Source organism: Sander vitreus, chromosome 7 (assembly GCF_031162955.1).
Source record: "Sander vitreus isolate 19-12246 chromosome 7, sanVit1, whole genome shotgun sequence".
In the NCBI taxonomy this organism is placed as follows: Eukaryota; Metazoa; Chordata; class Actinopteri; order Perciformes; family Percidae; genus Sander; species Sander vitreus.
The window spans coordinates 17769264-17781844 of NC_135861.1; the positions used below are offsets into that span (position 1 = coordinate 17769264).

At 40.8% G+C, this 12581-nt stretch overlaps 2 protein-coding genes and 2 non-coding genes across 4 annotated transcripts; 3 read left to right on the forward strand and 1 right to left on the reverse strand.

The window, feature by feature from the left end:
• Positions 1–487: 487 nt before the first annotated feature.
• On the reverse strand, positions 488–559 carry trnah-gug (transfer RNA histidin (anticodon GUG)). Its single transcript has one exon. It is a non-coding gene; the product is annotated as a tRNA-His (tRNA).
• A 65-nt stretch (positions 560–624) lies between these two features.
• vma22 (vacuolar ATPase assembly factor VMA22) lies at positions 625–6066 on the forward strand. Its single transcript, XM_078255064.1, has 5 exons — positions 625–2075; positions 2463–2566; positions 2673–2785; positions 2886–3077; positions 4115–6066. The coding sequence occupies exons 1-5, from the start codon at positions 1956–1958 to the stop codon at positions 4252–4254; spliced, it is 669 nt and encodes a 222-aa protein (XP_078111190.1). The 5' UTR covers positions 625–1955; the 3' UTR covers positions 4255–6066.
• On the forward strand, positions 1230–1301 carry trnae-uuc (transfer RNA glutamic acid (anticodon UUC)). Its single transcript has one exon. It is a non-coding gene; the product is annotated as a tRNA-Glu (tRNA).
• A 73-nt stretch (positions 6067–6139) lies between the features above and the next one.
• Positions 6140–10895, forward strand: LOC144520936 (zinc finger BED domain-containing protein 4). Its single transcript, XM_078255063.1, has 6 exons — positions 6140–6239; positions 6690–6784; positions 7063–7308; positions 7470–7729; positions 7859–8447; positions 9399–10895. The coding sequence occupies exons 3-6, from the start codon at positions 7078–7080 to the stop codon at positions 10239–10241; spliced, it is 1923 nt and encodes a 640-aa protein (XP_078111189.1). The 5' UTR covers positions 6140–6239; positions 6690–6784; positions 7063–7077; the 3' UTR covers positions 10242–10895.
• The last annotated feature ends 1686 nt before the right edge of the window (positions 10896–12581 follow it).

Genomic DNA, 12581 nt, shown 5'->3' on the forward strand with positions numbered 1-12581 from the left:
GTGAATTACAGCACTTTAAGTTATTTCATTTCAACATAAATGCTTACAATAAACAAGCTTTTTCACTTTGACGTGGCTGTACGAGAATAGGCCTAGCGCTAAGCAGAAATAAGTGAAAGCAAGATTTCTGAAGCCATGACACAATATGTTTTGATATGCTGTGATTATTTCATATGTAGCTTATGTTATTGATATGACAACATCATATCAATTAAGGACAAGAATATTGAAATCGCCCAAACAGCCTGAAAACAGACTCAACCCCTCCGCGAAACAAAATAACACAGGCAGTCACTCAACATGAGAAACATCGAAAATATCAATTGTTAGCATTTAGCTGGGTGCTACACTGATTAAGTTGTGTACATTTCTTCATTGTCATTTGAAATTTTTACGCAAAATGTCGCAGTATATAGTATTGTATTCGTATCCTTTGTTAGAACTAAATAAAAATTGTCCTCCCAAGCCGTGTCAGGGACTTCAACCCTGCCGTGACCCGGATTCGAACCGGGGTTGCTGCGGCCACAACGCAGAGTACTAACCACTATACGATCACGGCGAGCTACTGGGAGTTATGCTTCCTCCGTGTTCAGTGGGCTTTATAAAGCTATCTGGAGTGGCTATTACTCAACGTTTTATCTCCGTGGAAAGCACAAAGCAGTCTGTCGTCAGGCCGGAGGAACCAACCAGTGTTTTACGTGGGTGTTTTCAACTAGGGCTCTTTAGATTCCCTGGGACCTCTAATTTACAACAACAAATAGGTTTGATTTGCTTTATTAACAAGCTAACGGTTCTTTTTTAAATGCGGAGAGCAGCATTGTTAACCGTCGTTTTGCTATACTTTGCTGCTAAAGAATCGCTAATGTCAACTTCAGGCAGACTTTTCACCTGTAATATTAACCTTAAATTAGCTAACGTCAAGTTGCACGAAGTTTTATCTAACTTTAGCAAAGCTAGCTAACGTTTACTGTTAAGCTAAGTTGCAGCATTTAGCTAACGTTAGGTTAGCAAGGTATAAAATATAGCTGCTGCTTAATGTGTTTTTTTTATGTTGCTGCCAGTGGTTGACTGTAGCGCTGACGTTAGCTTATCTAAGTATACTCAAGTATTGTACTCAACTTTAAGCACTAATACGTCGTTCTTTTAGAATTCCAGCAGACACGCAAGAATGTTAGATACGATGACGCACAACCACTTATAAAAATAGATGTCTCACCATTATTTATTGGTCCCATATGGTCTAGCGGTTAGGATTCCTGGTTTTCACCCAGGCGGCCCGGGTTCGACTCCCGGTATGGGAACTACTCTTTTGTTTAATATTGTTTAAATGTTTTTAAGACACCTACCATTTATAAATGCATGTTAAATGCTATTTCATGAGCATATTTTTTGTAATATCGTTACAGTCGAAGAACATTTTTTTTTAATGAGAATAAGCATGCATGAACTGCTTGTCATGTAACGTTATTAACGTTAGGAGTACCTACAGCTAGCTTTGCTAGTAATATTGTTGATTGCCTACAGTGCTACATGCTATTTCATAAGCATTTTTTGTAATATCGTTAGGCCTACAAGTCGAAGATAATAAAAATAGTAATGGCAATAAGCATGCAATGACCATGTTTGTCATGTAGGTTATTATTATTTTTACACATATACGCTAAAGCTTTTGTTAGCTTTGTTAATGATATTGTTGGTTGCCATGACAATACTAAGAAATCACTTAAAATTATCTAATGTTACACACAAAGATTCTTTCAACATTATAAAAAAAAAAAGTTATCATTTTGATTTAATCACGTGACGCCATGTGTCACATGATGCGACACGGAAGCAGTAAACGTCTTTTGTGTTTTTATACATCTGTGCGGGTCAGTGTAGATTTCTAGTAGAAACGACGGCGGTAACGACTGTTTGAGAAAGTACTTGAGTTAACATTAGTACAAAGAGTCGACATGGGTGTGTCGGAACTGGAGGATTCTTCTCTTTTACTGGACGAAAAGCTGCTCCGTTTCATGGACCAGTTGGCGTTACTGGAGGAGAAACGAGCCACTCTCAACTCTCTCATAGAGCAGGTAACGTTAGAACAGAAAACCATGTAGAGCTACTTGTAATTTGATTTTATCAAACTTGCCACTCTCAGACATCTATCGCTGTCTGTTTACCGACGAAACTATTGACTGAGTAATTGAGAAAATAAACGTGAGATTAAGATGAAAATAACTAGCTGCAGCCCTAATGTCAAATATACTTTATCAATATTTCTATTTTTCACAACATGAACCCATCCTACGTTGTTTTTCAAATGTATGTCCTCAGATGTAAGTGCAGGTACATGTACAATTTTTTTAAATTTCTTTTTTTTCTTCTTTTTTTTTTTCTTCTTCTTTTTTAACATTTGAAGCCTTGTATTTTATCTTATATATTCTCCCACTTTAGTTACCTTTTTGTGTTCCCCACAGGGATGGTTTTCCATGTCCAAGGCTCGATATTCCATGGGAAACAAACACGTCTCTGCACTTCAGTATGCAAGTGAGATAGAGCCACTGGTCTCTGTTCATGCTAGGTGAGGAAATAGACATGTTTCACAGAAATGAATGCTCCCAGGTAAACTGTTGTTCACTGGAGTTGAATAATTGTCAATATTTATGACTTGAATGTCTTTGTTACAGAACACTGGACAATGGTGAGGTGGATTTCTGCACAGAAAGGGTCAAACAAAAGTGTAGTAATGAGGCTGGAAAAGATGCCAGGTTAATAGAGGATATTGGACCTCAAGAAGAAGGTGAGTCTGCCATAGCCCATGTGGTGATAGAAAAGGGAGGTTGTTTACATTCACCAAAATCAAATACATTTTTGATTTATTGAATTATGCGGTTTCATAGGTGTCAGGAGACGAATTAAACCAAAAAAGGATTTCGCAGAGAAAGATGCAAGGGAAGAAGCAAGTAGTGAGAAAGTTCCTGAAGTAACTCCAGTAAGAAAAGGTGACCAGAATCCTCAGCAAGATCCACTGAAGTGGTTTGGGATTCTGGTGCCACAATCTCTTAAACAAGCACAGTTGTCATTCAAGCAAGGTATGATGTTACATTTCCAAAAGTGTCTATACTTTGTTTCAAGCAATCACACATTTGTTCTGCTAATATGTGATTACTTTAGGATATAGCCAAGATTAGGTTATCATTTTGATTGAATATGTAAAAATGTACCAAAACAACCATGTTACAACAGTTGTACACCTTGTATCCCATGTTAAACATTAATTTGTTTTTCCTGAGATTCTTAAGGCGGCCCTGAGAGCTCAACTTATTACAACTTGAGAAAAAACACGCTTCATCAATGTAACATAACTTACGGAGCATTTTATTTATTTATTTATTTATATATATATATATATATATATATATATATATATATATATATATATATATATATATATAAAATAAAACATGGGCAAATTGTCATACACAATCTGCAAATTGAAAACAAACAAATACAGAAACATCCCTGTAAAAAATTAGCTAACATTTCAGTTTTAACACTGACTGCATTATCCAGATTGCAGATATTTGCTATACACCTGTTGTACCTTTTACTGCTGTCCTTACAAGCCTCCAGATTCAAATCAACTGACAAATTACAAACAATTTACTAGTTTTATGTATGTATTTGCAGCATATCTTGTTATACTACATATGTATGTGTTATCAGACTGTTTAAGATGCTTTCTTCATTTGCTTATTTTTTTTAATATTCTTCAGTTGCAATGCATTCAGCTCTCAGGGCCACATTGGGGTCTTGTATATATTCAGCACGTAGGAATCTTATACAGATAGTGTATGTATAAGTGCTGCTATCTATAGCCATATGGTTATAACTATCAATGGATAGATAAATAAACTTAGATAAAGTGTAGAGAAATTGACATATTATTGTGCTGCTGCCAAAGATTAAGTCATTTAAAATGACATGGCACTCCTAATTAGGCAGATAGGAAGAACATTGTGATGTTATTGGTTATTGGTGTATTGATGAAACATCTGACAGAGTACTTGGTGTACTACTGGTAAATTAGTTTCTCTTCATCTTCTCCCTTTTTTCTGTCATATTACAGTAATAGAGCTGTCAGCTGAGATTGCAACCCTTCAGACTGCAGTTCTGAACACCAGACAGGAGCTGAAGCACAGCATGAAAGACAATCGCGTTCTCCAGGAGGAAGCCTCAGCAGCCCAGTTGGACAAGGAGGCTGACTAAATAACTGTTGAGTCAAAGCTGGAGATGATCTGAGAAGAGTGTATGGCCACAGAGAGTGACGGGTTGGAGTCAGTAGATTATGCATCAAGGCCAATTGAACTCAACAGCGACCCTCTCGGTGGATTTCTAAATGGAGATTACAGATGATTCTGTAATGACTCAATTACTAAATAGTAATAGATTATGTTTGATCTTGTGCATTTTTGACTGTCTCACTGATATACACTCACCTAAAGGATTATTAGGGAACATCTGTAAGATCTCACGTTAATGCAATTATCTAATCAACCAATCACATGGCAGCTGCTTCAATACATTTAGAGGTGTCGTCCAGGTCTAGACAATCTCCTGAACTCCAAACTGAATGTCAGAATGGGAACGAAAGGTGATCTAAGCAACTTTGAGCGTGGCATGGTTGTTGGTGGCAGACGGGCTGGTCTGAGTAATTCACAATCTGCTCAGTTACTGGGATTTTCACGCACAACCATTTCTAGGGTTTACAAAGAATGGTCTGAAAAAGGAAAAACATCCAGGATGCAGCAGTCCTGTGGGCGAAAATGCCTTGTTGATGCTAGAGGTCAGAGGAGAATGGGCCGAGTGATTCAAGCTGATAGATCAACTTTGACTCAAATAACCACTCCTTACAACCGAGGTATGCAGCAAAGCATTTGTGAAGCCACAACACAAACAACCTTGAGGCGGATGGGCTACACCAGCAGAAGACCCCACCCGGGTACTATGTCTGTTGAGACATTCAGATGGTAGAGTCAGAATTTGGTGTAAACAGAATGAGAACATGGATTCGTCATGCCTTGTTACCACTGGGCAGGGTGGTGGTGGTGTAATGGTGTGGGGGATGTTTTCTTGGCACACTTTAGGACCCTTAGTACCAATTGGGCAAAGTTTAAATGCCACAGCCTACCTGAGCATTGTTCTGACCAGGTCCATCCTTTTATGACCACCACGTACCCAGTCTCTGATGGCTACTTCCAGCAGGATAATGCACCATGTCACAAAGCTCGAATCATTTTAAATTGGTTTCTTGAACATGACAATGAGTTCACTGTACTAAAATGGCCCCCACAGTCACCAGATCTCAACCCAATAGAACATCTTTGGGATGTGGTGGAACGGGAGCTTCGTTCCCTGGATGTGCATCCCACAAATCTCCATCAACTTCAAGATGCTATCCTATCAATATGGGCCAACATTTCTACAGAATGCTTCCAGCACCTTGTTGAATCAATGCCACAAAGAATTAAGGCAGTTCTGAAGGCGAAAGGGGGTCAAACACGGTATTAGTAGGGTGTTCCTAATAGCCCTTTAGGTGAGTGTATGTGTGGCCTGTTTGAGAAGAATGTTTGTGAATGCTGTCTTTTAGGATTTAAAGTAAAATCTGTGTTGTAGGCTGTAAGATTAATTTATAAATATAAACATAACCTGTCTGACTCTTTTCAATAAATGGCCGGTACCATTTTCTGATAAGGAACCCTTTATAAAGGATTTAAAAGTAGTAATGTATTTTTTAATCATTCATAAATAATTTACTAATACTTTATATATCAATGTTAGGCCATTGATAAGAACTAGTTGTAGGTTCCCAGGTTGTGAAAACCTAAAAGTTCTATTTAACTGCTTAGGTTAACTGATTTGTAAAGTTATTATCCATTAAGAGATCCATTATTTCCAACCTCATAACTCTTTATAAATGAGGCCTTATAAAGAATGAATTGTCTTTTATGTAATATTTGTATTCTGTTTTACCCTACATAATCAATGATGAAATACAAATAAATAATTCAATTAAATGTTTGAATATGTAAGTCTTTTTTTTTCTTTCTATTCTCTAAACAGTAATCCAGTCTTAATTTAAATTCTCATTGCAAGTATAAGGACTGTATCAGAGGAAACCTGCCTTCTCTTGACTGGGGACAGCCGAACATTACCGGGAACTGCCGAAACGGGAAACGAGACTCCCGTTTATTGTAAGTACTTCCTGGTCCAATTATAATACTGTCTACATGCCTCCATGAAACACAGCGCACTGCCTCCCCTTCACTTGCGTCCTAACGACGGATGGGAGCGCAGAAACAACGGATGTAGCTTCACGATTATATTATTGATGTTTCAAGACATCCGCGGCAGCCCGTGTATCCAGATTGTGGCCGATTTCGGACGTGCAAGCGACGCAACTCCTGCTTGGAATTAAATGTCCTTTTGTCTGCGCAACTGCCAACATTTTATGTGTTATCGGGGATTGGGAAGTAAACACGCTGGCCTGCGCTCATGATTAGAGGCGAGGTGAGATTGATACCTCAGACTCACATTGTCCTTGATCGCAAGTTGATTTTACTTCGGAGTAGAGGAACTGTGGGCTCTAATGGCGTCAGTTTCGAAGGTGTCTATTCTGGATTACTTTAATATTGTGTTTGAAGGTGAAAATGGCAAAATCGAGTCCAACTGCAAGGCTTGTGGTACCAGGATCCAGGCGAAGCGAAGTGTCACGTCCAACTTCGTAACGCACCTCAAGGTAAAGATTTCAAAATAAGATGTTTTATCGTCTGTACTTATTCTCAGTCTTCTATTTCTGTGAGCATCAGCTGAAACAGCTGCTCTACCTCTACAGCATCTTTTTATGTATACCACACATTGTCAACTATTTAACTGACAGCTTCTCTACCATACTGTAACCTCTTCCACAGATGTCAAAACACGGCAGTTTGTAGAGATGTTTACATCTAAACAGTAACTAATCTATCTGCCAACTAATTACATTACTGTTCCTCTCTCTGTCTCTCTCCCATTCAGCGGAAACACCAGGCTATGTATGATGACTTTGTGAAAAGGAAGGATATGAAGAGAGAGGGTTACTCCTCTGGTTCCCTGCACAGTTTCACCACTAATGGAGGGAACACCCGCTACACTCTCCCCATCAGTACTCTAGTGGGAGGAGGAGGAGGAGGAGTTGTTGGAGGAATGGGAACTCTTGAGGGAGGAGTAGGAGGAGGCTCTGGAGGAGGGGTGACCAAGTTTGACAGACATGACCCACGTCAGGTGTGTGTTATAATCCATCATCACTTGAGATGCAAATAACCAAGCTACTATTTATGAAATCCCGCAAGTTATTATTCATTATTTTAATTTATTTATTATTTACAATGAAATAATTTGCTATAATGAGGGTAATGAGGTAATGTTGGTGTATGTCGCCACAGGTTCTGATTTCTGAGGCTATAGCTAAGATGATTGTTCGTGACCTGCAGCCAGTGTCCATAGTGGAAAATCAAGGTTTCAGAGAGCTGCTTCAGCTCCTGGAGCCACGTTACACTCCTGAGCCCCAGCATTACATCCAGAGCCAGCTCCTCCCAGCCTACACCTACCAGGCCCAGCTAGCAACCCGTCAGGCCCTGGCCTCAGCACACGCCCTCAGTCTCAGCCTGGATCTCTGGAGGGGCTTAACTGGAGCCACTTCAGGGTAAGTAGGTAACATCAACCAAAACAACATGATTCCCTCTTGGTTTGATTCCCACACTGATGAGTCCACCTATCTCTCTCTCTCTCTCTCTCTCTCTCTCTCTCTCTCTCTCTCTCTCTCACTCTGTAGGTACCTCGGTGTCACCTGCCATTTTCTCACATCTGATTGGCAGATGCGTTCAGCTCTCCTGGCGTGCCTTCCCCTGACTGGAGGCAGCTCTGGGAATAGCGTGCTTTCAGATTTTGATGAAGTATGTCACTCTCATGGCGTGTCAGGGAGAGCATTTTGTGTGGTTGCGGACCCTTTCCTATCAACAACAACAGTAAAGCCATGCTGTCTCCCTGGTTTCCTGGTTTCACCTACTCTCGCTAACGGGCAAGATGAAGACGATGGAGAAGAGGTGGACAATGGTAACAATGTGGAGGAAGGGATCAGGAATGGCCATGGTGAGGGAGGAGAGGAAGGAGAGTGGGAGCATGGTCTGGGTGTTTGTCGAGTGGACTGTTTCTCTCGCTCCCTTGAACAGTGTGTCAGAGAGGGGTTACGCTCCTGTCCACAGGTTACTTCCACACTGGCCAAGGCTGCCTGTTTCTACAACTACGTTACCTCTGCTGTCCCACCTGAGAAACTTAGCCAGGTGTTTGATGGTCCTGGGTTGAGCATGGGGGCACCAGGAAATACCCTTCCTGCAGCAAGAGACTGGGCTGCTCAGCTTAGGGTATGTATAGTAAACAAGCAGTACTTCCCCTTAACTCCCCCCTACCTAGCATTTATAATAAGTCACTTAATAACTTCTGTATTATTATTTAACACACCATAATATGGTCGTAAACAGTTATAAGGACTTTTTAAGTGTTTATTAATGCGTGTCAACAATTTTATGACATATTTTAAATGATTAAAACTATGTTATATTGTATTATATTGTCAATCACCAGTTACAGCAGTTATGGAGGTTTCACACAAGGAGTTATAGTGACAAATACATTAAAACACATTAACACTTAAAAATGTCCCAATATCTGATGCAACTAGTATGTTATAAGTAGAGCTGGGCGATATGGAAGAAATCTAATATCACAATATTGTTGACCAAATACCTCAATATCGATATTGTGGCGATATTGTAGGGTTGACAATTGGTGCTTACAAAAAAATATTTACACAATGAGATTTTTTATAAATAATCAACAGTAATGTGTATATAATAACTAAGTGGGTAAAGGCAAATAATAGAAAAGCTAGAACAGTCTGGTGAGTTCAAAAAATTACATCACTTTACTGTAATCCAGCCATTAAAACCAGGGACAGATAACACTTGTGTCATATCACGATATTACGATATCCAAAATCTAAGACGATATCCAGTCTCATATCACGATATCGATGTAATATCGCTATATTGCCCAGCCCTAGTTGTAAGTTAAGTATTAGTGGCGTGTATACTGATTTTAAATGCTAAATAGGGAGGTTATTATATTACATTATGTTACCAATATTCTGTATGTGTCCTTAATATAATCAATTTCACAACCTGAGTATGTAGCTCTTTAGCTAGATTTATATTATTATACTGAGAAATGGTAGTTTTTTGTAATGACAAAATCAAGAATGTGTTTCCATAGTTTTAAATGGTATAGTTTATTTTTTTGTTTAATTTTTGATGCAGGTGCTTCGGCGACTGCTGGACTCCATGGAGTTCCTAGAGGAGGTGAGTGGTCCGGGGGAGCTGGCGCTGGGTGGTTCAGAGAGAGCCCTGCTGAGGGAGCTCACTGACACTTTGGAGCCCTTCACTGAGGCCTGGGACATGGTGCAAGGGGACAGACAGGCAGACATACAGACAGACAAACATGTGTCCATCAGTCTGGCTCTGCCGTGTGTTCTGGGCCTTCGTAAGCATCTCTCTGAGACGTCAACTCCCCACTGCCCCTCTCTGCTGGTAGGCCTCAGCCAGGCTGTAGAGCGTCGGCTGGCCCCGGTCCTGGAGGACCCTCTCTACATCACTGCCACCACCCTGGACCCCCAGTTCAAACTCACTTGGAGCAGCAACCCTGACTGGCATAGACAAGTTCTCATAGAGGAGTTGTCCAAATATTCCACAGCCTCCAGCCCCATAGAGCCCAACACAGACCTACATCCTCAATCCCAGACCCCTCCTGCCCCAGCTCCATCCCCGGTCTCCTCGTTTTCCCGGCCCTGTAAGCTGTTCTCTTTCATCAAGCAGAGACCCACAACACAGGCCAAGAGCCTAGAGCAGGAGTTGGCCGTCTACCTACGAGAGGAACCCACAGACGAGGAGGCTTTGCATTACTGGCGGCGTAAAGCAATTGACTTTCCTCTGCTTGCCCAGGTAGCCAAGAGGGCATTTACCATACCTGCTTGTGGCACTGTAGTCGAGAGCATTTTCACTACTGCTGGGCGCTGTCTGCAGCCAGAGAGAGGCCGCGTCTTACCAAAGAACCTTGAGACGCTCATCTACCTCAAAGCAAACTACAGATTACTATGGACTTAAAGCTAGGAGTCAAGCATTTCTTTTACCTAAATAGCAACAGAATGCTTTGTACCTACAGTTAAGTTACTTACTTCTTGGATATTGACCTCTGTTCCCCTCTAAGGAAACTGAGCTAGCAACATAACATAGTCCTCATACTACATATCATTTGATGTGAGATGGAATGAATTACCCAGAATTTCAGAGCCGAGGCTCAGTTTCCCTTAAGACTGATTTTTTAGACTGCAGTAGGTGTGGATTGCTGTCTCTACCATGTAGCCTGCATACGGACAATTATACCACATGCTGTGGACCGAGGGGACTAGAAGCAGATCAATACTGAAGCATTTACTTCGACATTATTTTGCCTGGTCAGGGTCTTCAGACAATCGCAAAACCACAAAGCCCCCACTCTCTATCCTCCCAACCCCAAACATAGCTTGTTTGTGTGCACTGACATACCAACGATAACCAAATGGTCAATAATTGCGTTCTGTAGCATCTGATTTATTCTCTTGTATACAATAACCCTAGAAGTTGTGACTAATTCATTTGATGTTGTTTTTGAAGGAGGGCATCAGCTGCTAAACAATGTGTCATCCATTTATTCTTTTTTCTCTCTCTTTGTGTATTTCTTATCACTGGGACATCATAATAAACAAGTTTCACTTCCTATCACAGAGGTGTGTGCAGTTTGCAGATGTGAGTGCACCCGTACATTACACACCTTTTTTGCCAATGGAGAAAAGCTGAAATCTGCTCATATATAGCTTTTTTTTCTTTCCCTAATGTATTCATATTTTCCTCTGCCAGTTCTTTATAACTTCACATTCTCTGTCAGAGTAGAGGTCAATACCATTTCATTTTCTTTATCAGCAATACTTAGCTTTTTCAGTCAATTCTACTTTTGAAATTTTAAGAATTGAAATTGGTTTGACCCAATTTCTGCCCCATAAAACTAGCAGAGGATGTGTGCATGTGGCATAACATTGGCTTTTGCTTCATCTGACCTCACTGAAGTATTTTGAAAACACTTTGCCGCTTTGAAGGAGAAACTATGAACGTTGCAGTGTGTTTGCCTTTATTCAGGGACTCTGTTACCTCTTGGCTGGGCCAGTGGGGAGGCAGGGTAATTGCATGTAATTCCATTACAGTTAAATTTGAGTCAGCAAGCAGTCAGCAGTCACATCCTACGCGGCCCTTTTCTCAAAGCCAGCAATGCTCACAAGCCTTATTACTAAAGTACTTTAAATTACTAAATAAATACATGGCAGGAAACTGTACTCTTGTTCTCTAATGCTACATCAGAAGGCACAAACTGCTTCAATGCATTGATTATTTTTCGTGATTAATAAGGAACAACAGTATCAATCGATTTGAAGATGACTGGCTGTGAAGGAATTGCAATAGATCTGATTATAAAGACTGTCACAAGGATTACATCTCTTTTTCACAGACCGCAAACAGCTTCATCCCAGTGTTACTGTTTTTGTTGTAGTTAAAAACACTTCAGAGGAAGTGTGTTAGTCTGTGTACGATACAATCAGATTTCCCTCATAGATCATAATTATGAAAGATTGCTGTGATCTTAATGATTATCACCGCAGGACGTCTGTGGATTTAAATGTGTTGCCAGATATCAGTGCGGATGTGTCAGCGTGTTTAGCTTTGAAAAGTGTTTTTGCTCATCCCCATGGGTGTGTTGTTGTATGTGGAGCAGCTTGAAGTGTCCCTCCCTCCCTCCCCCCGGCTGTGACAGCTCATCCATTCGAGTTAGTCGAGCAGGCTGGGCGGCGGTCCTATTGGTAATTGCCTCTGAAATGAATTACTTGGCAGAGAGTGAGACTGAGGCAGGAAAGGAAATTGTAATTGAACTGCCCTCTCCCTCCCACCCTCTCCCTTGTGCTTCAAGTTATTACATCTGCAGTGCAGAAAGCCATTTTCTGTCCGCACATAGACGAAAAAATACACACACTCTTACAAAACCAATTTTCCCCTCCCCCACGCAATGGCCCCAGCAGAGGACTATATTGATGCAGGGGGATTTCATAGATTGATTGTTCACGGGCACATGCACACTGGGCCACACTTTACTCTTGCAGAGAGACAAATACTCTCTTACACATTGGTGTTAGTGTGTGTATTTCTATGTACTGCGCTGCTCCCAATAATTCTCTATTTGGGGTGCCCCCTCACTGACCTTTGTGTATCATCTGATGGTTGGAGTTGGCAAAAACAAAACTGGTGTTCAGTATCAAGAGACCCCTGGTTACCCTATACACACAGCCAAGCATCACTATTAATAACCTGCCTGTTGCTGACCTGTTGACAGTTGAAGCCTGACGGATTAAAGAGCTGCCA